At 34.3% G+C, this 27,214-nt stretch overlaps 1 protein-coding gene across 3 annotated transcripts in view; it reads right to left on the bottom strand.

Annotated features, from left to right (window-relative positions):
• Positions 1-295: 295 nt before the first annotated feature.
• The window catches only part of EPHA3 (EPH receptor A3), a 211,484-nt gene continuing 184,565 nt past the window's right edge, over positions 296-27,214 (bottom strand). For 2 of the 3 annotated variants that reach the window (XM_034413524.3, XM_034413534.3), the window contains exons 12-17: positions 24,414-24,475; positions 22,844-23,053; positions 20,745-20,894; positions 18,293-18,486; positions 4,583-4,738; positions 296-3,027 (exon numbers count right to left, since the gene is read on the bottom strand). In XM_034413524.3, coding sequence (XP_034269415.1) covers positions 2,922-3,027; positions 4,583-4,738; positions 18,293-18,486; positions 20,745-20,894; positions 22,844-23,053; positions 24,414-24,475 — 878 coding nt within the window. In that variant the 3' untranslated portion in view covers positions 296-2,921. The remainder of the gene's footprint in view (positions 3,028-4,582; positions 4,739-18,292; positions 18,487-20,744; positions 20,895-22,843; positions 23,054-24,413; positions 24,476-27,214) is intronic. The other variant, XM_034413541.3, reaches the window with a different exon arrangement.

Raw genomic sequence — 27,214 nt, 5'->3', positions numbered from 1 at the left:
GATTTGTACTATTGAAGCTGTAGCCATTGGACCCAGGTCTAGCAGTAAGAATGATTTACAAATAGCCATCTATCCCTGGGAATTGCCAATGAAGCATCTTCATGGGTATGAAAATTGAGATCAAGTAAGAACATTCAGAAGTTTTAATCTTATGGTAAAGTAGTTTTAATAATACCAGTTAATGCAATGAAGCCAAACCTAAATCAGAAATTTAGTTAAGCAGATGCTGCAAATTTAATGCAAAACCATAAAAACCTATGCAAGTTTTAAACAATCACCTCCGCATTCCAATATGTAAAAAATACTTTCATTTTGTTTATTATAAAAATATAAAGGTTTCCACTACAAATCATTTTACATTAGTAACAGGCCATCTATATTTGCACAACATAATAAACTAACTGAGTAAGTAATGCTTTGAAATAAATGTTAAAGGTAAATTCAGATTTGTGAGTTCCAATTACATCTATACATCTCGAGTTATTGGATTCTAAAGTACAGCAAAGACTATGTTATATGTTAACAGAAATAAATAATACACATAAAACAATATTTTAAGATACAAAATCAATTATTACATATTATTTGTAATGACTGTGGGGTTTTTTTTTTTTTTTTTTGGATGTAAATAATCAAAGGCAGGTCCTGTACAGGAAGATGGCCACGAAAATTTTATTTCCTCTACTCCACAGTTAAAAATTTTACACTGCTAAGTTTACATATGTACATGGGATAGGGAAATGGGGGCTCTAGAATGCCCTTCAGGAGTACAAAAATTGTAAGAAAGAGAAGACTAAGAGCTTTTTAAAAACCCTCTTAGGAGGAAAAGAAGCAATTCTTCTGAACAAACTATGATACCCATTCCAAGTAATGAGCATACACAAAATAATGTTCCCTGGCCTTGCTAGATACTGTGATAAAATTAAGAATAGCTAAAACTGAAATCTATTTTGAAATTTTGATGATGACCTCTTTTTTCCTTCCTTTTATAGGAACTGAAAATTGATTCTAGGATAATTTTTCCACATGCTCCTACATTGCTGAGATGAACAATTCTATTATTTGTATTTTACCTGATTGAATGTTTGCAATAAGGCATTAATATAAATTTTAAAAAGAATGAAGGTCTTGTTAATAGTATGAAAGTATTAATTTAATCCAATTCAATTTCTTTCAGAACTGTTACATCCTATCAAAACATTTTAAAATGTGGTGTACTTTTCAATGCCCCCAGAATATCATGAAAAATGAAATCATACTGGAGGGATAGTAAAATTATAGAATGAGCAAAGAAGTTCCATGTATACGTAACTAATATTTTGCAATGTTACTTTATCCATTTTCAAATATGATTACATACTACCTTAGATGTCACAGTTTCTGCAAGTTTTGGATTACACTAAAATAATCATTGCTAATTACTATGGTATAAAACAGGATGTTCAAAGAAGGCCAAATAGAGCAAAGGGAAATGAATAAGATGGGAATTCGTTTAAATAAAATTTCATATCCATATCCAAATGCTGCCTTGTAACAACATCATTATTTGACCTATATTGTGACCTGTAATTCAAAGTGAGAAAATAATATTTCCCAACAGATAGCTTCTAGTGTTACTGATCAAAATACATGATAGGTAATTGTGTTTTGTGTGTGTGTGTGTGTGTGTGTGTGTGTGTGTGTGTGTGTGTGTGTTCAATTGAGAAAGAAGATGGAAGAAATTCTGATTAACACAAGAAGCTAACAAATGGAAGACAATGTTGTTTGGACCCTTTCTACACAAGAACATCCTTGTCTGGAAGCACCTAAGAGTATCTTTATTTTAATCCTAGGGCAACATAAGCAAAGAATTCTACTATCAAGTAACCCATTAAACAGTTAAACATCTGATACACTCCAAAACTATCTGAATACTGTAACGTTTAAGTACATGCAATTAAATAGTTCCCCAAGAATATTCCCCATGTGAAATAAGATTGTTATATGGATTGTTCTGTGTTAAAAATGTTGTGCATGAAATTCTTCATATTTGTATAGGATGTACGGTATGTTTATGACCATTCTTGTATGCACATCAGTTCCTTTCTAGTGATATTTTTATTAGGAATAAAATCACATGGGTTTTACTGATTTTTTCCCCCTTAAATATTGTTGACAGCCAAAATGTAAAGAAATTTGGCATTTGGCAGTCATTAATCCCAGTCAAAAACTATATAAATATAAACAAGAGGAACATTTTTAAAGGAAATAAATATGCATTTTATATATATAAAAAGTTTTGTTTTTAAAGAACACACCCAGGACAAGTATCTGTGAAGTATTGCCTTCATTTTCACTCAATTGTCATTCAGATTTACCATCCACAGTCAAAAACAGAATATTGCAAGGATATCATTGCAGATATGGCTAGACAAGTCTGAGGTATTATCCTCGAATATGCTTACAAGAATTAAAGAAATAAAATGCTACGTGCCTATCCTTTCCTCATATTAAAAAAAAAATACTGTTTAATGCTGTTGACAGTCATTCCAATCACAGTATTACATCCACTGTTTCTTTTGCCTTTTACGATAGTCAGTCTATTAACATTTGAATGGCTTAAGGTTACATGGATTTTTTTAACACACTTTCTTTTTTCTTCCAAATGCATTTTATGTTTGAGCAGTCCATTATTACTGTAGGGAAGAAACCCTCCTTCAAGAATAAGAGATATAAAATAAGTTTTTCATTCCTATTTTAAGGCAATTGAACTCAACTTTATGAGTCTTTTAATGGGCTTGAAATTTCACATTTGTTGCAAATTGCCCCATTTTGTTGCAACAGTGCCTTTTAAGTCTCACAATTTTCCACACATTACCAGGACCTTTTAGTAATTTTTCTCACTTTCTCCAGATGAGTCCTGAATGCCAGCATTTGATAATTTACACAGGAACAGGGCCATTCTTTGTATGCATTTCCAGAGATTTAATACTGCTAATAAGTTTTTTCTGTGGTCCGACAATCGTCACCCCAACTTTCTTCATGTCACTGAAAAATAATAGTAAAAAAAGTTTTCTAAGGTTTTTTTTTAAAATAGGAGACAAGTGACTCACTTTAACACACACACACACACACACACACACAGTGTAAATAGTAATTACCTTTCTCTGCTCCTGCTAAATATTGAGCTGAAATTTAGGATGGGAGATGGAAAGAATCCTATCCAGTCTTCTAAAGACGAAACATGTCCAATTCCATTTATACCAACGAAAAAGAAGTACTGTTTTCCTAGAACTTAGAAATGCATTATGGGAATTTCTAAGTTCAAAGAAAACAGCCATTCTTCTTTGTTGGTATAAATGGTATTGGACATATTTAGCCTTTAGAAGACTGGATAGGATTGAAATATCTAAATGGATGCCATCTAGAAAAAGATCAAGACACACTTCTACTGTTTCAAAGTGCAGGATATGGGGCTATGGATCTAGGTTATAAAAAATAATTCAGCAATGAAATCAATTATCCAGACAGGTGATGAGCTCTTCCGCATAATATAAAGGTTAAAAGAGAGGCTGAACAGCTAACTATGAGTGATATGTTAAATTGGATTCCTAAACAAATCAAGAAGTTTGACTTGGTAGGCAAAATAAACCTCTCCAGTCCTAAATAGTATAAATACTGAAAACTAGTAACTGTAATATTTGTAAAGAAATTTCAGATCTTGCATGATTTCACTGTTACGGTAAAAGACTAGAGTATGAGTTAGACAGGAATGGCAGCTGCCCTGGATATCAATGGCAGCATGCCCTGGCTACTGTGCATTCTGTTATTATGTGGATTTTATAGCACAAGGTTGCTTATAATAACTATTAGCATGTGGGTTTGACTAAAGTGAATGAATTACTCAAATGAATTACTCAACTGATACTAGGTTACAGGTGTGAACATTCCTTAATCCTTATGATATCTATGTACCCTAAATTAGAAATATGAGTGCTGTAATAAAATACAAGATATTTGCAAGATAGCAAAGTGAACAGAACAATATTGGAAAAAAATATGGAAAATATCAAAAGTGTCATATTTAAAATAATTTAGAACCCCAACACACCAATTTCATAATTTAAATGAATGAAAAGTTTTATATCAGAATTTAATGGCACCATAGGTATGCAGCTCCAATGGTTATTAGCAGGTTGTAGATTTTTAAGACACTAAAACTTGGGAAATTTTTGTTTCGATCTCCAATTAACCAGGAGTCCCACTTGATTTGAAGGGTTTGGGGAAGAGTAAGTGGAGATGGAGAACCAATATAGATTTCACTGAAGTCCTTGATGAAAATGTTTAGCTACAGAGAGAATGTCTTTCAGGTCCTCCCACAGTGTTTCCCTTTATTTTGGGATTTAAGGATGAGCTGGATCTTAGAAGATTATTTTTCACTGAGATCCCTTTCCATCTCCAAAATTAGACTTCAGCACTGAATGTCTATTTAATGTGGCCTTCTCAGATACCTTCCTAATGACAAGGAGAGAACAGTCTTAATTTGGAAAACTGCAAGAGAATTGAAAAATATGTAATAATATATCTTTAATAAAACTCTTACTCTGAGGAAATATTGGCTATTGTATCACATGAACTGTATTCCACTCCTGTGAATATGTCTTTGCATTGCCCTATCCGAATACCATTGAGCCAGTCACCTGTTGAGCGGAAGGGTGAGATTTCAATGCTACTTTGGTCCAGTAGGAGGTTTGATGGCCTGGAATAAAATGAAAGTAATAGTAAGACAAGAGAAATAAGCCAAGATTGGATTGCAGCTAAATTTATTGTTAGTCAACACAGGTGACCTATCTGTACACATGTACACAGCTGTCAAGGCAGAAGATATTTTGTTTTTTATTGTTTTGTGTTTTATTGATTCAATGCAAAAAATCAGGAGTTTCAGATTCTTTTGAACAGAGAAATTTCAGCTGGTCAAAATAGCAATAGCAATAGCACTTAGACTTATATACCGCTTCATAGTGCTTTACAGCCCTCTCTAAGCAGTTTACAGAGTCAGTATATTGCCCCCAAACAATCTCGGTCCTCATTTTACCGACTTCAGAAGGATGGAAGGCTGAGTCAACCTTGAGTCTGGTGAGATTCAATGTGACAAACATTGAAGGTGGTGATCAGCAGAAGTAGCCTGCAGTACTGCACTCTAACCACTGCGGCTCATGCAAAAATATTTCAATAATGGTTTTGTCATATTATACCAAATTACACCATTGCTATATAAGATATGCTTATTATCAATTTGTTGTTATATGCAATTCAAGGTATTGTTTATTTTCCATAAAGTCTTGTAAAGCTTAGGGCCTGGTATCTTAAAATGGCCTGTCCTAATACTCACATAAACCAAATATACAGAAAGCACCTGTTGAAAGCCATGTCCTATTAGGAGACAAGCTCCAAAGATATTCTCTGAAAGGAAAGAATGTATAATTGTTCTTCAGACCTATACTTGGCTTTCATATTCCTATTTTCTATTCAAAAATAATTTCATTATGTTTACTTTTATTTGTTTACTTTTATTATTTTATGTAACTCTCGTTGTCATTTGCATATTTAATACCTTCCCCCTTCCTTAACATTTATCAAATATACAATTTGAGGGAAATCTCCTAAGCCTTCGTCTAAAATTCTTGTAAGGTTATGAGCAGATCTGTGGTTATATTTGTGCATTTCTAAAGATCTGTGCTTTAATGAAATTCCTTAAACATTTTTAATAATATTTGTGTTTTACGGATGACACAGAGCATAATTTTCTATTTCATACTGCCTCCTGCCTCAGACTTTTTTCCAACTATCACATTTGACAAAAAGTTTCTAGTTGATTTTGCTCAAAATTGTGGTCAATACTATGAGATTTCTTAAACAACAACAGCAAACCAGTGAAAGAAACTCAACATGAATGGATTTTCAGCAATGATGTTGCTGAAGGAAGACATCGGTCAGTCTCTCTTTTCATTTTTGTTCTCTTTTCCATATGTGATGCATTCAACAATCTTATGTCAAAATTGTTGACTAATATGAATTTTTGCCACTCTAGCCAAGATATGTAGTACTGATACTACTGGGAGAAATGGTCCATAAACGTGACCAGTGTAGCGTTTTAAGGTTACAAGCTGGCCTTGCAGCACGAGTGGAAAAGGATGAGTGCCGATTGGTTGAGACGTCTGACAGCTCACATATAAAAGGAGCTGTCAGATGGAATGTTCAATTAGTTCAGTTATAGCCGTTATAGGAGTTGCTTGTTAATGAATAAAGTCTAGTCTGTTATGTTTAATCTGCCTCGTCTCGGTTTGTCCAATTCTGTCACTAAAACAGAATAACTGCTAACAACATGTTATAGTGGAGGTAAAAGACAAGATTATGCTTTCTACATCCCACATGCAGCATTCGTAAAGTGAATCTTACAGCTCTTTTCTTCAAAATCTATCATGACACCTCTCAAACTTCAGTCTACATGCCTCATTTCACCTAATAACAGGGCTGACCTTATCTCAAATTCCATAATTTCTCCCACTGAGTGCCCCTTGTCTCTTCACACAATTACAGAACTATTAAAAAGTATTGGATGGCACAGGAAAGATTGTATGTATTACACAATAATCAGGATGTTTCGTGCTTCTCTTTGTGTCTTCTACATGGGGCTCCCCTTGAGGAGCACTCGGAAGCTCCAGCTGGTCCAGAATGCGGCTGCGCGGGTAATTATGGGAGCGACTTGGCACTCCCATGTGACACCTTGCCTGCGCGAGCTGCACTGGCTTCCGGTGGTCTTCCGGATGTGCTTCAAGGTATTGGTTCTCACCTTTAAAGCGCTCCATGGCTTAGGGCCCGGCTATTTGCAAGACCACCTTCTGCCACCGATAACCTCCCACCGGCCAATTCGGTCCCACAGAGAGGGCCTTCTTAGGGTGCCGTCAGTCAAGCAATGCCGACTGACGACCCCCAGGGGGAGAGCCTTCTCTGTGGGGGCACCCGCCCTCTGGAATGAGCTACCCCCAGGAATACGACTAATCCCGGACCTCCGGACCTTCCGTCGAGCTTTGAAGACCTTCCTATTCCACCAAGCTGGGCTGGCTTAAAAGGATTATTTTAAGGGTAATGGGTTTTAATATTTTGGGAAGCCAATTTGATTTAATTCTGCTTTTAAATTATTTTAAATTTTGTATTGTATGTATTTTAATTTTGGCTGTGCACCGCCCTGAGTCCTTCGGGAGAAGGGCGGTATACAAATTTAAATAATAAATAAATAAATAAATAAATAAATAAATAAATAAATAAATAAATAAATAAGGAGTGGAAACCCACTGGGGAATTTGCAGATTATTCTAAACATTATAATTGTGCTTATTATTATTATTATTACATTAATATGGAAAATACTGTTTAATGAATACTATTAATAGCATAATATATGAATTATATTATATCAACTACTGTTGTAAAACTAGAATGTGCCCATTTATTTAAGCACCTGTTAGCCACCTTCTTTAATATGAGCTGATGTTTAGAGTTTTCTTTTGAATGGCTTGTGACTATTAAATAGCTGAGGCTAAAGAAAGCTTTGAGTAGATATGCAATTCTTCAGGACCACATATTCACATATGTCTCTGGATTTCTGCCAGTTTTTCTAAATTTTCATTCAAAAATAAATAACAAACACGTTTTATATTAATCATATCAAAAGTGACTATTTGTCTCATTAAAATGACATTTTTAATTTCCAGTTTACCTGAGAAATATCCAAGGTGTATATAAATATTGAGAATTTGTAATTAACCTATCCTGCTCCTTTTTTTTATGTTTTATTAAAAAAAAAAGATGCATTAATTTAAGCAACTTAAAAAAAAGAAGAAACCTGGGAAAGAACAAAAAATAAGCAGGATAATAACAATGTGCAAAAACTATTTTTTTTTCATGTTTACTGATATAATGAACAAAAATATTAACTAATTTTAATTCAAATAATCACAACATTGTGTACGATGTTGCAACAAAGCCAAAAGGCTATTTTCTTCCTTGGAGAGGACATCTGGACAGTTTATCAATGAACAGGAATTTGTTTCTTGCTGTGAACAGTCTGTGATGTCTCCTCATGAGCACCAAGGGAATGCAAAGCTTTCAGAGCATCTGCATTTACTAGCTTCTAGCCCCCCTCCTGCCTTTGACCCAGCCCCTAGACAACAGGTCTAAACATGAAATTTATGGACTGGGTTATATGCACCATAAGCTCACACTTTTACTAGACAAATTAGATAGACTGCAATGCGTACAGCTGTAAATGATGTCCTGCAGGGTTCCACCTGATCTTTCACAGCTTTTCATAAATCAGGTCCTACTAGCGTCAGACTGCAGCCATTAAAAAGAAATCATGGAAATTACATGTTTGCTTACTAGAAGTGCATGAATTTTACCCAATATATTTCTCAAGCTCTAGCTTTGCCTTTCCTCTCTCCCACTTACTAGATTCTTAAATTGTTCTCCCTAGGGTGGTGCACACATATCAAGGTATTTTTTGTATAATTGCTATTGAACAGAACACTAAGCATAGCAGGCTGCATATGGTGTCCATAAATAAAAGGACAGCAGTCTACTCAACACTGACATTCCAGGGTATATGTTCAACCAATAGTCTCTTGCAATTGGCTTTTATGCACCAACCTGTTATGTTAACAGCTGGAATTAACCTTGTTCTTCTGCAGGAGAGCCCTGGTTTGCTGTCATTAAGATCGATGTTGCCACATTGCAAAGAATTTTCTGTCTTACAATATCATGTCTTGAAATAAACATATACATAGTAATGCTTTGCCTCCCACTGATATAAATCACTGTTCTGAGAGCATCAGCTGCTCAGTGAAAAAGAGATATCTCTATTTCTAACCGCTTGCTTGTATTGCAGAGGCACCATTATGCTACTAATAAAACTTGATTTGATTTGATTTATTTGATTTGTTATGGCTGCCTATTCCAGAAGACTTTGGGCACTTTACCAAATCCAGAAAAGCAGTTAAAAACAATTTGAAACCCACATAAGTAGTCAACTACAGCAATAAAGAGTATAAAAATAAAATAGGGGCCCAACCAAGCATAAGAATCTCATAAATCATAGGTCAAAATCTGTGAACAAAGTCAAGACTTTTGAAGAACTCTAGGAAAGTGGCTGTTCTTCATATCTCTGGAAGGATTCTATTCCAGAGACCACGATTAATCACAGAGGCTAGATAAGGAACTAGAGGGGCTTCTGGATTTATTTTTATTATCTTATTGACAGTTTACTACACTCTCATTCTAGAAAGCAATTATAGCCATGGCGGTCCATGAAAATAATCCAAAATAGTATGTCTCATCATTGTCTCTAATTAGGTTCAACTAACACAGTGGTTCTCAACCTTCCTAATGCCACGACCCTTTAATACAGTTCCTCATGTTGTGGTGACCCCCAACCAGGGATGGGTTCTAAATTTCTTTTACTACCGGTTATGTGGGCGTGGCTTATTTTGTGGGCGTGGCTTGGAGGTCATGTGACTGAGTGGGCGTGGCTAGCTGGTCATGTGACCGGGTGGCCATGGCTATGTGTATAGGGACTACTCAGAGGGCTGAAAAAAAGTCATTTCTGACAGGTCCTCGCACTTTTGACTGGTCCTCACACTTATGACCATTCTCACATTTATGCCTGTGCAGCATTCTTAACAACCATGTCACTCATTTCACAACTGCTTCTCTTCAACATGGTATAAGATAGGGCAAAAAACGTAAAATGTGAGGACAGTTGTAAATTCGAGGACTGGTCAAAAGTGCGAGGACCAGTCAAAAATAACTTTTTCAGCCCTCTGAGTAGTCCCTGTGCACAAAAGGACTACCCAGAGGGCTGAAAAATGTGATTTCTGACAGGTCCTCGCACTTTTGACTGGTCTTCGCACTTATGACTGGTCAACATTTATGCCCATTGTAGCATTCTTAACAACCATGTCACTCATTTCACAACTGCTTCTCTTCGCCATGGTGACAAGATAGGGCAAAAACGTAAAATGTGAGGACAGTCGTAAGTTCGAGGACTGGTCAAAAGTGCGAGGACCAGTCAAAAATAACTTTTTCAGCCCTCTGAGTAGTCCATATGCATAAAAGGATACAGCAATAGAGAGGGATGAAGGAAGGGAAGGGAAATTAGAATAGGAGTGAAGGTAAGAGAGGGAGGAAGAGAGGAGGAGAAGGAGAAAGAGGAAGTAGGGAGAAGAAGAAGAGGTGGGAAAGAGAAAGTAAGTAAGAAAGAAAAGACAAAGGTGGTAGGTTTGAGGAGAAAGATTGCTGTACAATAAAAAAAGATGAAAGGGAAGAAAGCCAACCCCAAACAAATATAAAGATATTAAGATAAAGAATGAATTGTTAAACTTTAAAGAATAAAAGAGAACAAATAGGAATAAATAGCAATAATTAGAAACACACATACAAACATACAACGTATTTTCTTTGAACGGAGTATTTGGCCGGTCCACAAATTTAAACAGTTGTAGGAGGTTAGCAGCCACCCCTTTCCTAGAAGAATGAAATATTTTGGGAAATATTAAAAAGGCAGAATATTATATTTCCCTGGATGAGAAATGGAGAAGCATATTTTACAGACAAAGCAGCTCCCACCTTCCTGCCCCCCACCCTTTGTTAATGGGCCAGAGGCAGAAAGTCAATCCTTTGTCAAAGGACATTTGCAACACAATAGCAACAGAAACTAACATAATGGGCCCCATCAAGCCATGTGATCCTGTCCACTATTAAAACATCTTTCCAAACAGTCTCCATGTTTCCAGTGTCTTTTTCCCCACTTGGAGCAGAACCCAGAAGGATATTTCTTCCAACACAGTATTTAGTCATTTCAATTAAATTTACAATTTCTATATTTCCTTTTTACCATATTTATTCCTCAACTATTTTTTAAAAAAACTAATATTACCCTTCATCCTCATCTCTAATCTTAATCAAATTCAGTTTTTCCCTTCTATTCTATATTATACCCCTTTGCATTGTCATCTATTTTTATATCCATCCTCACACTGGTTAATTATGTAATACAGTTGTTTAATACAAATTCAACATTTTAATATAAATCAATTAGTTATATAACTATCTTTTTTGTATATTTATCAATATGAACATGAATATTCCAATTCTTTCCATGCAATCCAATTTCTTACAAATCAATTAATTATATTTACCAATAATAATAAACCAAATAATTTCCCCCATATATTCCTCCAAACCACAACTTAACCATTTCTGCTTTCAACACAATATACAATTAATAGTATCTCAATTATTACAATTCCCTAGTTAAATAGAGCTTTTTTTCTTTTGTGTTTTAAAATCTTGAACCTCCTCTTTTGCCCTAAATTTCCCATTGTTTGCAGTTTTGTACCTACCTTTTTTGGTGAGGAAAAAGAAAAAGAAACCTCTCTGCCTCATTTTGTCACGTTGCAGCTAAGACCCTGCTTTCGCTTTCTCTTTTCAGTATAGCTAGGGGGAAAAAAACTTGCTCCAGGAATTTACCTCTTTGCAGCTAGCTCTTTGAAGCCCCCCGGGCAAAAATTTAAAGTTTTTTTCCCTCTAGCCATCAGCTGGGACTCCGGAGCAGCAATAGATTGGGAGTGGGCAGGGTAAGCGAACGGCGACCGGGCGATCCAGCAGAGGCAGAGGGTGAGTGAAGGCGGGGGGGCGAGAGAGGGCTTTGGCGACCCCTGGGAAATGGCCGTTCGACCCCCAAAGGGGTTGCGACCCCCAGGTTGAGAACCGCTGAACTAACAGAACACAAAAATGTGCAAATTTTTGAACAGCGTAGACCTCCATTCAAAATCAAGCAGGTATCATCCAAAATAGGAGAAGGTAAGAAGCTATCTTTTCTGTTACTCTGCAATTATAAAGCTATACTTTAATTATACTCAACCATGTGTCAGGCACACAAAACCAAGAGCTGGGATAGAGTTCAAAAGTACTATGAATTTATTTCATGCTACATATACATAAGAATTTGATCTACTAATAGTTAAGGGAAGTTGGCATTATATAAGAGTAAATGGAATTCACTAGGGTCTAGATTTAGGTCTTTTCTGGGAGCGTAAAGACTCCAAATTGATGATGCATTTGACCCTACCCTCAGACTCAGGCTAGTCATTTCCTACATCAGGCTGGTATTAAAATAAACTCCAGGATTAAAATTCTAAAAAAAAAATTACAAGATTACTTTATTGTGTATAGACTTAAAGAAACAGTTTTTTCTTCCAATATTAATTTTATTGCCAAATGCACTTACCAATGTATCATATATTATCAGGAGTCATGAAAATTAAAGACACACTAAGAAAGCATTGTATAAGAAGTACTATTTCTGGTTTTACAGCTATTTATACTTGCTTTCATATTGTCATTGAATAAACAATATGATCTTAGTTATTAAATATGATTGGTGTAGCAGGGATATGGCTGGGTTCAAAAAACATGGCAGCTATGACTTTGTGATCAAAGAATATGCAATTACTATAAAAAGAGACAAGATTTCCATTGTGTTGTGATTGACTTTTTTACTCCTGTAGATACCCTTGTAACCTAGTTTCTTCTGTTACTGCTATCTTGTATTCTCAATGATGATTGTATAGAAACATTTTTGAGCTAAGCTTCTATGTCAACTTGAAAACAAAATAGCAAAGCATTTTAGTTAAAGAACTTCTCATATTTGATTTCTCAAATTCTATTGCAAATACTGAACATCCTCAAATCTGTAATTGTCTACAATTGCTGGTAGATACTTCTGTTTGTACTTTGGTTACATTATGATCACTGCACTGAAAACCTATGATCAGAGATTGTAAAATTCTAATTACTATTTAACAAAAGAGTGGCCATAAAAGTTGAAAGAAAGAAAGAAAGAAGGAAGGAAGGTAGAAAGAAAGAAAGAAAGAAAGGAAGAAAGAAAGAAAGAAAGAAAGAAAGAAAGAAAGAAAGAAAGAAAGAAAGAAAGAAAGAAAGAAAGAAAGAAAGAAAGAAAGAAAGAAGGCCAGTTGGAGGATGGATGATCCTTATATATTATTGAGTAGTTACTCAAGAATTGTAGAATTGGGTCGATATTTTAGTATAGACAGAGGAACCTAGATCAAATATTTGTCTCCCATAACATCTTAGCCCAAATCATTTCTAGCATTTTTTTGCCACAACTAAGTAAAGGATCCATTTTTTTCCAGATGACCAAGTGTTGATCCATTAATTGCAACAGGAACTGACCAACCAGTTAATTGCCCAAATCTGACATCATGGGCTGAGAGTGAGTGACTTATCCAAAGTCACCAATCTGACTTTCATGCCTAAGGAGGAGTAGAACTCTTGGTTTCTAATCTGGTCTCCTGGTTTCTAGTTTCTAACCCTAAATTATATCCATTTTAAAATCTGATCATTATTTTGCCACTACACTGTCTTTGATACTGTTCTTGTCAGTCCTTAAAGTAGACCAGATTTGAATACTAAAATTATGAATACTAAAATTATTTTCTTTATAGCATTACAGTTAACAGAATCTTGCAACTCTGAATATCGTCCCCATTCCCTGCCTTTATTCTAGAGACAATTAAGGATAGTAAAGTCTAAGATATTTTCTAAAATTCCATTCTTGCTTTGGATTCAGATTTGTTTTATCTGACCATTGTCTTTTCCTCATATTCTTCAAGGTTACACTTAGAGCCCATTATAATTCTGTTTAGTTTTTGGAGACAAATCCTTCTAATTAACAGATGGCAGACGACATACAAAAAAGATCCTTAATTATTACATTTATTTGGAAGTATTATTTCAGACTTGGATATATCTACACCTACATCACTCTATCTCTCTTATCTTTCTATCTATCTATCTATCTATCTATCTATCTATCTATCTATCTATCTATCTATCTATCTATCTATCTATCTACTCAGTTATAAATATAAATCCTAGTGAACACAAGCAAATGCAGCTTTAAGCCCAATAATTTAATAAATGATTACAGCATAGGTCTCCTCATGAGAAAACATTTAGTGAAATGTAATTACCTTGTAATGAGAATGCGACTTTTGTGAATCACTTAACAGTTGGCTTTATAAATACATAGTTTGGAATAGCTATCACTGAAAATGACATATGTATACATCAGACTTTAACCTTGTTGTCATTTCTACTGACTGTTGTGGTTCTGACTCTTAACCCTAGACCTCAACTTTGGATAATGGACACTATTAGATATTTCAACCTTCAAGTGAACTCTGCGTGTAAATATTGGCCTCGCTTCAGAATCTGCTTTATGTTGTCTTCAATATATTGTGACCTGTGTTTATGACATTATTAGGTGCTTTAACAACCCCCCATGCTGAGACAGGACATAACAGATAGCCCTATCTTCCATTATTTTATGTAATCCCCTTTTAAAACCATACCACACAACTTTGAGAAGACTGGAAGCTTTTGTTGATACAAGGTTCCTTTAGAAACCATGCTGTGAATTGGCTTGTTAAATACAATTAAAATTAACCATACTTTGTTGCTTTTTGACAACCTGCAGCTTACTCTAGCCAGCTTTGAGCTCCTTTAGGCAGCCATTAACTTGGAGTAAATTTCTCTTTCCCTTATAGAGAAAAGATGCTTCAGGATTTTATTTCTTCTGGTTTTTGTTTATTTTGTAAGTAAATTTGATTTATCTATTTAAATCAATAGGGATAACTAACTAATTGCTCTTTAGGTTTTCCACATTTTGCTTGTTTTTAATTTTTATTCTTATTTCAACTTTTTAAGAAAATGGGTTTTTGGGGAGGAGGTAAGGAATTTATGCTTTGAACTGAAATACTTAACAGTAACTTTCAAAGCTGGAAGATAAAATAATAAAAAAAGTTGTGCAAGAAATTGTTTTTTTCTATGAATGGATTTTATGATCTCTTTCAATATTGCATTCTTGGATGAGAAATGAAAGGTTAGATCTAGGTTAATGATGATTCATACATCCTACTGGGCAAACCATATAGCTCCAAATGCCAGGGACTAATATTGCTAATTTTGAGCTGCAAAATGTTAATCATCTGGAGTAATATTGCAATTAGTTTTCAGTGTTGCATCTTTCTTTTCAGAACATACTTATGCTTCCCCCACTAATTTTATGCAGTGATTCTTATCCCTACATTTCTTTTGTTTGGCTTAAAATATAATTGCAACTTTGTGTACTATATACAGAAGAGTCATGTCTTGTGATTTGAATGTTTCTGGTCTGAATAGTTAATCAACAGTAAAGTGCTCTTTCATCATGCTAATCTTCACATACACTCCATAGTATTTGCTGAAAGAGCACACTTCAGAGACATTTCCACCTCTCCCTCATAAAAAGGAGACTGGATCACCTGGCAAAAATGCTTCATAGGCTGCATCTTGCTACAGCTAATGAACACAGTAGTTTACTAACTATGTCACATAAGGTCATATCTAAAGCCCTGCTTATCTTGGACCCATATTACCTCCAGTGGTGGAATTCAACTTTTTTTACTACTGGTTCTGTGGGCGTGGCTTGGTAGGTGTGGCTTGGTGGGCATGGCAGGGAAAGGATACTGTAAAATCTCCATTCCCACCCCAGTCCAGGGGAAGGTTACTGCAAAATTCCCATTCCCTCCCAATCAGCTGGGACTTGGGAGGCAGAGAATAGATGGGGGCGGGGCCAGTCAGAGGTGGTATTTACTGGTTCTCCAAACTACTCAAAATTTCTGCTACCGGTTCTCCAGAACTGGTCAGAACCTGCTGAATACCACCTCTGATTACCTCAGAGAATAATTTATATAACATTTCTTTCCTTGCTCTCTGTGGTAATCATAGGGTTAGAATAGACCTTTTAAGTTTTCAATCCAATGCTTATCCCACAACAGTAATCCTGTACCATTCCTGGCATATGGTGCTTAATTATACAACCTTTGCTTAATGGCCTGCAGTAATGGAACACTTAGGGTTCTAGGAGAAGGGTGTTCTACTGCTTAATAATTCTCACAATCAGAAAATGTCTCCTGATATCACATTTGGACTTCCCACTGTAAAATTTCTATCAATTGATTCATCTTCGAGTGTAAGTGATCCGGAGAATAAATCCACATTCTCTTTCCTGTGATAGCTCTTAAATATTGGAAGACTGATATCATGTCTGGTCTTATCTGCTTTACTGAGCTTGTTTCAACATTTTTCAGAGGATTTAGGATCTAGGACCCTCACTGTCTTTGTACTCTTTCCAGTTAATCAGCATATTTCTTGTACTGTGTCAACCAGTTATCCACGTTTGACCAGCGGAACATACAACAGCCTGGAACTATTCAAATTTCAACAATTTGAAAAGGTTCATTTATAATTATAGTGATTCTATCAAATTGAGCTGTTCTTACAAATGCATTATCTATAGGGTTGAGAAGCAGAAATTCTTTGTTAAAAAATCCTTGAAAGAACACTTTGCACATTTTTTTTAAAATTGAGAAGTTTAATGTACAGTTAAAATATTCTTAGTTTTATGGGTTTTTTTTTTACTGTAAATTGTAATGATACTTTGGTACTTGATGGTTTAATAATGGTTGTTGTTCAATCGGAAGACAAAGAAGACTCGTTGCAACCCCATGGACCATACCAGACAAGGCCCCCCCTGTCTTCCGCTATCTCCTGGACTTTGCACAAATTCATGTTCATTGTGGCTATGACACTATATAATCATTTCACCCTCTACCATCCCTTTCTCCTTTTGCATTCAATCTTTTCCAACATTAGGGTCTTTTCCAATGATTAATAATGGTAAATTAATATTAATATTAATACATAATATTAATAAAAGAAATTGATCCTATAGTAAATTATTAATATTATAATAATATTAATAAAAGAAATGGATCCCATAGTACAAAATCCTCCTAGACTTGGGAATTGAAGATTCCTGGAGAGTAATACTAGGACTACTGTAGTCCCTTAATATATGGAGCTTATTTCTGAGAGATGCTATCAGACCTGTCTGGATTTCTATTCTGTTTTTTCTCTGCAGTTTAGTGAGCAGTATAATTGTACTTTTTCCTTTTTTGCAATGGATAATGAAAACAAATAAACACCGCCGTCCTTTTTTTTACTTGCTCATTTCAATTAGTTATTGACAAGTTTGCAGTAAAAAAGTATTGATACATGTGGAGTTTAGGATTGGGAGTGGATAAGGATATGTATTATACAAGTTGTATACCCACTTCAAAAGAATGCAAGTTTTTAAAATAAATACATTGGCTTTTTGTATTTTATTAGTGGTGCTCTATAATCAGGCTTAATATTTATAATTATAAAGAAATGCACCAGGATCTAAAAAAATATTAAGTTTTAAATAGAAAGCAATAATGGAAGTGTTCAAAATGAACTTGCTCTGAAAAAAAGTCCAAAATTTTATATGTAAAATTGAAGATATTTAGAACTATTAAAAAAATCAAATAAATTATGGTTATTACTCTATTCTAGTAATAGAATAATAACTTAAAAAGTAACAAAACTTGAAAGATTGTTCTGTGGTTTTTCACTGCACTCAAAACTAAAAAGGCTAGGTATATTGAGAGGGAAAAAAAACCAACATTGATGCTGAAAATCAAACCAATTGGTACAGTTAGAAAGACTCTTAAAATTATTTAATGCTGCATATGGAATTATTGAGAAAAAGTAGTTCAAAAGTATTTTCACAGTAGCAAAGGATTTGTGCAAAATTATTCTGATATGCAAACACTTAGTGTGGAATTCTCTGCCCTATAAGATATGTCATCACTGATTACTGTTCTTCAAATACATAAATACATTTCCCTTTTTGAGAAGGATTTGGCCTCAGTAGTGAATTGTGTTTTATTTTAGATATCAATACACATGCTGTTTAAATTCTCAACATACCTAGGCTATTCAGGTCCTGAAATTCAACTAGCATTTATGATATACTTTCAAGTTATATGCTGAGAAATAGACAAATGTACTCCAAGTCATACAGAACAGTCTTGAAATAAGAGATAATTGGGATCAATTCTTCTGATGTTGTGTCCATACTAATTCAACATGATCACTCAGTTGCAAAGTCTTGTTTTGATATTACTTTTAAATCAAGCCTAAAAAATGCCCTGGAATGCATTACTGAACTGGGGTATTCTGTCTCCCTAACTAATATCTCACAGCAAACATTTCTTTTGCCACATATTCAAGTTATAGCTAGTTATAAATGTATAGATTTTGTCACCTTGCAGCTGCATTGGTGATAATTTTTAAACTGCTGGGATTACGGATCAGCTTGTCCAAGATGCTGACAATCTGTTCAAACTTTGGTCTGTTGTTTCTGTCTTTTTGCCAACAGTCCAGCATCATCTGATACAAGGCAGCTGGGCAGTCCATGGGTGGTGGCAAACGGTATCCTTCCTCCACTGCTTTAATTACCTGCGCACAAGGAAGACAGTTTGTAGAACCTGAAGGACATTCAGTTCACTTCTCCTTCCTCGGTTCTGAAAATGATATTCATTACATAATCCAATGTGGAGGCTTAGTAATTAAACAGATGTATTTTATTCCTGACTATTGTGAATCATGCCTATTCTTTTTCATCTCCAAAATAAGCCACTTGACAATAAGAGATACAAAACATGACGGAAAAAGCAGAGGATAATTACATATCTTTGAAGAAAGTGACACTCAATCTTGTCCAATGTTTAAATTTGATTAGACCAAATACGACTCAATTTAATACATTTCCTACAGTACTAGCTTAATTACTCCGAAGAGAAAACATCTGGATCACTGCTGTACATTCATCCCCACCTCCTTCAATGGTCTTATAGGAATTGTTATTTGAGATCATATGAACTTAGAAAATTGCTTGATACCAGTCCATAGTTTAGCATTATTTACAATGACTAGCAACAAATCTCTTGGGCTTCAAATGGAGGACAGTTTTCTATCTTTAACTGGATTAGCCAATGACTGAAACAGAACATAGCCAAAAACACAATAATCCTGTTTTTAATCTTTAAATATTTCAGAATCTTCATTTATCGAAAAATCTTGCCTTGGATATGATCCAATAATACATACATAGAAACTCCATATGCAGGAAGAATCCTATATAAACTACTTTTATTAATATAGAAATATGGAAATGTAAACCATTAATGTAATTTACATTTCTGGTTCAGGCAAAAAGACAGGACTTGACTTATTAAATATACATTATTGGCTAATAGTATTACATATATATGTATGCATGCATGCATGTATGCATGTATGTGTATATTTTGCCCGTTGATATTTCAGAATTTCAGATTTGTGAAAGCCCATAAATATTATTAGGTTAAGTCTTGAAATATTGTGAACCACATGGTTAATAAAATTGCTAAAACTTTCATAATTAGCATTTCTATGATGCTTTGATTTGAGAATTGCAGTGCTTTGGTTTATTGGGTTCCAATCAATCAAACTTATTCAGAAAATGATCCAAAAGCAGCAGAAAGCTTTAAATACATTGTGTGTGCATCTATTTTCTAACTTTTTATAGGTGGAGCAATTATTAAATTAATTATTTCTAAATAAGATAGATTTATAATTATATTTATAATTTAATCATATTTATAATTTAATTATTGTACTACACATTCAGTTATGGAACAAAATGATACGTTGACATTAAGCTGTATACATACAAGGTTACACATACATTTATCACTATATTAAAAATATCAGCAGCTGCTAAAAGGTTTCCAGACCCAAACACAGTTATAATTAGAAACCAATTTAATTAGGTCTGTGTGTGTTCAAACTTTATTTTAAAGTTAGTTATTACTGGTGTTAACAGTCATACAGTTGTTATATGATGGCTGATACTGAACAATTGTAAGGTGCTTATTGATATGAGCACCTTAGATGATTAGATGATTAGAACATTCATTTCTTAGAATACTGGCTATGTTGGGAAATGTTGTACATCTCAATGCATGAACACAATATAAAGTCAATTCAAAAAATAGTAAAGGAACTTGGTACATGAGAATCTAAAAAATAAAATTATGACAGAATTTATAAGCTAAGTAAGAAGATGACTATATTAGTTTTTAATTATATGTTTAAGACCAGAGCAACTTTATTTGTGATATATGTATAACATTAGAAGACCTTGTTCTGTCAAGTAAATCAAAGTAAATCAAGTGCACAAAATGACATTTATGTTTATTGAGAAATACTATATTCCAAAGAAGTATAACTGCAAAGCAAAATATAATTATTTAAACTGTTTACAGGAAACAGTTCTAAGAAAACCAAATAGTCACTTCACATAACATATGTAGTACTTCAAAACATGTTCTAATTGTTAAAAACGTATACACAAATATTTACTTTTCCTTTATAAAGTTCAATTTAATCTAATCTATAACACTCATGGAATAATTCAATTAAAATAAATCAGGAGACATTTAATGAAGAACTCTAATCACTGAAATTTTAATTTAAAACAGTTTGCCATTTTATGACTTACTTGAATCCCTTTTCTTGTTCTATTGTGTAAAAACACTAATTGTTTAAAAAGCTTTTTTTAAAAAAAGAAGCAAAAAGTCTCCTAACAAAATAAGTCTTTACTAACAAAAGGGTTTTTAAACTTTGATAATTTTTTTTGCATAATAATTGTCTATATAATTCAATGTACTCACATCTTGATTAGACATCTCCCAATAGGGCCTCTCTCCATAGGACATTACTTCCCAAAGAACAATACCATAGCTCCATGCGTCACTGGCTGATGTAAATTTGCGATAAGCAATAGCTTCTGGAGATGTCCAACGAATTGGAATCTTGCCTCCCTATAAGGCAAAACCACCATATACACTTATATATCTGTGCACTCTTATCTTTTGAATAGAAATCTAAACACAATAAAAACATTGTTGATTATTTATTTGTTACTTACTTACTTACTTACTTACTTACTTACTTACTTACTTACTTACTTACTTACTTTACTTACTTACTTACTTACTTACAGGATTTATATGGCCACCCATCTCATAAAATGACTCTAGAGGGCTCATACAACAATCCATGTAACAGTCTTTCCCAATGACAAAGCCAAGAAGCTGGCTTCATTGTGGCAGTTTAAAGTTTGATCTAGACACGGAACAAGCTAATTACCCAGAGAACATAGTTTAAACCTTACCCTTCTCCCCAGGTGCCACACAAAATATTTTCTTAAATCGTATTTTCCCATCTTGCACTAGTTTATCAGGATTAGTTCATGTATGTATGAAAAAGTGAAAAATAATGTTACTTTGACGGGCGAAATATTCCTATATGACTATTTCGTCTTAATGAAAGGGTCTGTATATTTCATAAACTGAAGTTATAGTTATATAGAACAAACACATACCATGTTTTTCCAAAAAGAAGACCTATCCCCAAAATAAGCCTACCATGTTTTTTAAGTGTCGGTATAATATAAGAGCCTGCACAGCTGGCCGACTGCCCATTCCATCTGACTCCTTGCTATGCAGCAGACACAAGGTGGGGTGTGTGGAGCCGCCTCATGCACCTCACACCGGCTTACCTCAGGGCATCTTCAGCCAGCCCATCCATGCTCCAAACCTGCCACATGGTGGCAGCACCAACAGCCATGTGCAGCAGGAGGCCACATGGCCGCAGGCCCATTTCTTCTGCTCACAGCCGCAATGGAGCAGAAGACTGAGTGGTGTGCTGGTGTTAGTGCTATGGCCGCAAGGTGAGGCATGTGTGGGAGCATGGATGGCCTTGGCTGCGGGGGCTCAGAGGTAAGCCAGTGTGTAGCGCGTGGAGCAGCTCCACCCCCTGCCATGCCTTGTAATCATGGCACCAGTGTGTTGCTTGGCCTCCTGCGCCATTGTGGTCACGAGCAAGCAGAAGAAGTGAGTCGGTGGCCACGCAAGATCTTGCTGGATGGGGCTACTGGAGCTGCCTCTGCAAGGCAAGGCAGATGTTAGGGCATGGGTGGTCTGGCTGCAGGGGCGCTGAGGTAAGCTGCTGCAGAGTGTGTGAGGCAGCTCCACCCCCCTGTCTCGTGGCAGCAGTACCAGCATACCACGCGGCCTCCTGTCCCCTCCCATGAGCTAGCAGAAGAAGTGAGCCTCCTGTACATGGAACAAAATAAGATATCCCCAAAATAAGCCCTAGTGCTTACTTTGGGGCCCAAAAGAAAATAAGACCCGGTTTTATTTTTGAAGAAACACGAGTATGTACTATATGTCTGGCTAGAAACTACCTTCTGTAGAACTAAAGAGAATAGAAACAAATAATACAGAGTTAATTAGCAATAATAAGACATAAAATGGAATCCTCTAACACTGTACTTCAGTATATATATATTTTAACTTAAGAGGACTTAATGCATATTACCATTTGAGGATTGGTTGGTCTGACTGTTGGCTTTATCTCCTCAAGAATTCAAAAGCTGTTTGATGCTACATGGATTACAAACTAAAAGCAGAAGGAGTAGGAAGAATCATGCATTCTGGTTTAAGGATCTTCAAAGAAGAATGCAATTTGAAAAAAAAAGGAATAAAAGCCTTAGAGTAGTTCAGGGTTTATATAATCTTTACCATTGTGTTTGAACACAACAGAGCAATTAAAGGGCAATGTTCTTGCTATCACTATACTGAACAATTGCAGTCAGAATAAAATGGTTGCATAGGCACAAAGTATCTGTACGTAGTAAGATTTATCTGCAGTTTCTCCATATTATTCATGACTGAGATAACTCTGCTTTGTTGCAATAAGAACTCACCCTTGTTGTATAGGCAGCTTCTGGATCATCTTCCAATATGCGGGAGAGGCCAAAATCAGACACTTTGCATACTAAGTTACTGTTGATGAGTATGTTGCGGGCAGCAAGGTCACGATGGACGTAACCCATATCTGACAGATACTTCATGCCAGATGCAATTCCTCGAAGCATTCCCACCAGCTGAATGACTGTGAATTGAGCATCATGTTTCTGCAAACAATTTAAACAACCTTTTAGCCCTTCAGTTTACATAAGGCTTCTATTCAGAAATAATCCTCACAAGTCAGTATAGCTTGGTTTTGAAAATAGTGTGCCGAAATGTACTAGTTAAAGCAAAGATAAATTTAATACGTATTGCCAAATAAGACATCTCTCTCTCTCTCTCTCTCTTTCTCATTCACTTGAACTCTCTCTCTTACACACACATAATTGAAACATAATGTTTACTAATCCAAACCAAATGTCTCTGATTGATGAAAACTTTTCATTTTAATTTCCTACATTAAAATAATACATGAGAACTTTGATAAACTAAGATTATGTATATTATGGATTCAAAATAAAGCATTATATCTAAACATGATCTTTGACATGATCTATAAGTCTAATACAGCTTCATTTTTTTTGGCAAAACCCGATGGCTGTTAGCAAACTTAAGCAGTTCTATTATAGATATAGCAGCTGAAGTTGCAAAATATGTTAACATTAATATTGATAAGATTTCATTTGTTTTTTGTAGTTTACCTGCTGAGTAAACCATAGTCATCTGGCTACAATATATTGTGTAAATCTATAGTGTAAATGTTCTCAAGTAACTAGGTTAAGAGTGTTCTATGTAACCAATATGCAGATCATCCATTCTTTCCAGATATTTATATGTGTAATTTATTCTAGAATTGAAAGGGAAATTATGACTCAAGGTATATATATAAACTTGAGTCATAATTTCGATATATATAAGATACACACACACACACACACATAGACATGTGTGTATCATAGATATACATATCTATCTACATCTCTCTCTCTCTTTCTCTCTCTCTCTCTCTCTCATCTATCTATCTATCTATCTATCTATCTATCTATCTATCTATCTATCTATCTATCTATCTATCTATCTTCAAACAATATGAATTTCATCTAAAATGAAATCTAAGTTTAAATGCTTAGCGATTCTGATATTAGAGCAACCACTGCATGAAATAAATACAATGGTCTGGTGTAAAATGATGGTGTAAATTACCATTCTTCTAAAAGCTGTAGTTGCAAATAGAGCTTCATGTTGGGATAGTTCACAGAAACTATGTGCACATTCTGATATATGCAAAGACTTAATATATGCAAAAACTAATAATGCTTATAAAAGAATAGACTTAGATCTTGACTTGTTTTTTTGCTTTGTTGACAGTGATGCTTGATTTTTATCACTCTTTTCATAAAAAGTAATAACATTTCAAAATAATTGAGGTTACATTTATCTAGATATTTATCTCTTTAAGATAGGGGAAGATAATTTTTAAGATAATAATTTCAGATAATTATAGGATGATATGAACAAGTCACTTACCCTGAGAAAGCTATCTAAAGAACCATTTTCCATATATTCAGTAACAATCATGACCGGTTTACCTGAAAAGTGTATTAAACAAAGCAATTAATTGTATAACCATGGCTGTATAAAAAAAGCCAAAATGAAAAACTCTGCAAAATATCAAAAACATGCTAAAATATTCCATAGTATTCCAAAATTGAAGGTTGCTTTTAGCTGCAAGAGTTGAATATAGTGGGCCTGTGTATACAAGTTCAACATTCCATCTCTATATATTTTGATAAATTGCATATATTTTCTCTACATTTATTATTATGTCACATTTATAGAAATGATATTAACATGAGGATGAGGTCTCTACACAGAGTCCACCTTTTATTACAGTAAGTAATAAAAGCTACCAGTACCTTTTATTACAGTAATAATTTAGCTATCAGATAAATATTTTTTTTTATTTGATTTATATGCCGCCCTTCTCCGGAGACTCAGGGCGGCTTACAATGCGTTAAGCAATAGCCTTCATACTTTTGTATATTTATACAAAGTCAGCTTATTGCCCCCACAAACTGGGTCCTCATTTAACCTATCTTAGAAAGGATGGAAGGCTGAGTCAACCTTGAGCCTGGTAAGATTCGAACCTGCAGAAATTGCAGGCAGCTGTGTTAATAACAGGGTGCATTAAACCACTGTACTACCAAGCCTCCTATAAATATAATATTTATTTATTTAGCTACTGGTTATTTTTTTTACCTTTCTTTATTTAGTAATTGAAAAATCACTTTAAATTATAATATTAGTTCAAAAGTAAAGCAAAACTATAATTATAAATAGATTTATTGGAAGCAATCGTTTATTTACATATATTATATAGTATAAAATAATTAAAAATATTAAAAATGATCAAATTTAAACAGATGAAATATGGTAATATCTACAATAATATTATTGCATAAACCTTCTAGGTTTTTAGGTATAGTAATTAAGTAGAAATTTCCATCTTAACCTATATTCAATCCAGAATGAACTTAATGACAATTTAAGGACCCAAGCTTCTATTTTTCTGAATTTTATTCCTATATAACAGGTATATTAAGAAAATGTTCATAAATACACATGTACTGTTTATATGTATGTTTATTCTATGAGAATGCATAAAATAATACAAATATTAGCTCTAAACCAATTGTCCCCAACCTTTATGGCACCAGGGACCAATTTTGTGGAAGACAATTTTTCCATGGACCGCAGGTTTCGTTTCCATTCGTTTGCTTGCTGCTCAACTCCAGCTGTGCCGCCTGGTTCCTAATAGCCTGGGCGTTGAGGACCCTTGCTCTAAATTATTCACTAACAGAACTATGTACCATGGAATTGCATACAAAGATACGTTTGGATTATCTATTCTGCATTTGATGCAAAATGGGCAGAAACAAACTTACAAATCGTTAAAACAACAGAACTGTTTAAAGGGTGTATAATCTGTTGTCTTATATCAAATATTTCTTCCTAAATTTCCTTTTCTTTATTTGATTCTCAGAGCTCCAATTCAGAAGAAGAAATATCAGCATCTCTCTATTCTATGAATTCTAGTGCCTTAGATACTAATATATAGGACATTATTGCTATTGTTGGCAAAAGAAGACGAAGGTTCTGGATAAGTAAGGACAAAAGATTACCATAGCAGAGTGCCATGATACTCCACTATGACTAATTAGCCAATGGCAAATGTGCTATGTTTAATTATCCCAAGTGCTAAGTAGTTTAGGAATAGCATTTTGCATCCGCTATTCTAACAGCCTTTTCACTGCCTAATGACAACTGAACACAGTTCTTTCATGTGGCCTTTTGTGAAGAAACACTGCCATGATTATGCTCCAATGAATCTTTACAACCGCCCATAACTCGAATGTTTCTAGTCAAGTCTGACATAAATTATGGCCTGGGAACCAACTTCCTCCCTCCCAACATACATACATATGTTCCACTTAGCAACTGCTTTAGCCCATTTGGGATAAGGTTTCTCTTATTCACCACTTTCAATTCATTGTCCATAAAAACACCTGAGTGTAGAATGGTATTGACTTAATTTATTAATAATTACATTTCATCTGAAAACAGGTGCCAGAATTATGGACTGCTTTTGCAGTATGATGCTCTTTCAGTGGAAACATTTTTTAAAATGACTCTAGGTATCTGGACTGATAAAGTTAAACCGCTAATTTAATTTTAATTCATTTTATTTTTTAATTAATTGAATTAATTAATTTTAATTTTATCACAGAAACACAGGCTTTATACCTCAGCCAGGAAAGAATTTGGCATAATTGGAAAATTGTGCATGTTTTAAAATAATTTCAACCGCATATTGCTGTATTCCATCTCAATTTTCTTTGGACAAAATTAAGAATATTTTTTTGAGAAACAAAGAACATGTAATAACTTTCACATTCTTAATATGATTAAAAAACTTAAAAATACTCATAAATGATTTAAACAACTAATTAAAATACAATTGATTTTTTTTAGTGAAGTATAGTACTTTTTGATAAATTCATGTAAAATGCAATGCCACAATGCAATAAGAATATCCAAAATATAAATTAATAAAATAATGAAAAGCATTTAAAATTATTAAATGCACATTTCCTTCTTTATATTTATCCTATCTGAGCAGATTTTCACATATTTAAGCTGGAAATGAACAAGCAATCAGAAACACATGTTCTAAGGTAATCCAACTTATTTTTAGAGAAACATACTATGTTCATTTATCAAAATGTAGCCATTTACATGATAACAACTTGTTTCAACAGTGTTTCTAA

Source organism: Pantherophis guttatus, chromosome 5 (assembly GCF_059756535.1).
Source record: "Pantherophis guttatus breed Tessera chromosome 5, ASM5975653v1, whole genome shotgun sequence".
NCBI classification, from domain to species: Eukaryota; Metazoa; Chordata; class Lepidosauria; order Squamata; family Colubridae; genus Pantherophis; species Pantherophis guttatus.
Note: the sequence above shows the minus strand (reverse complement) of the source record. Positions and strands in the feature narration are given on the sequence as shown.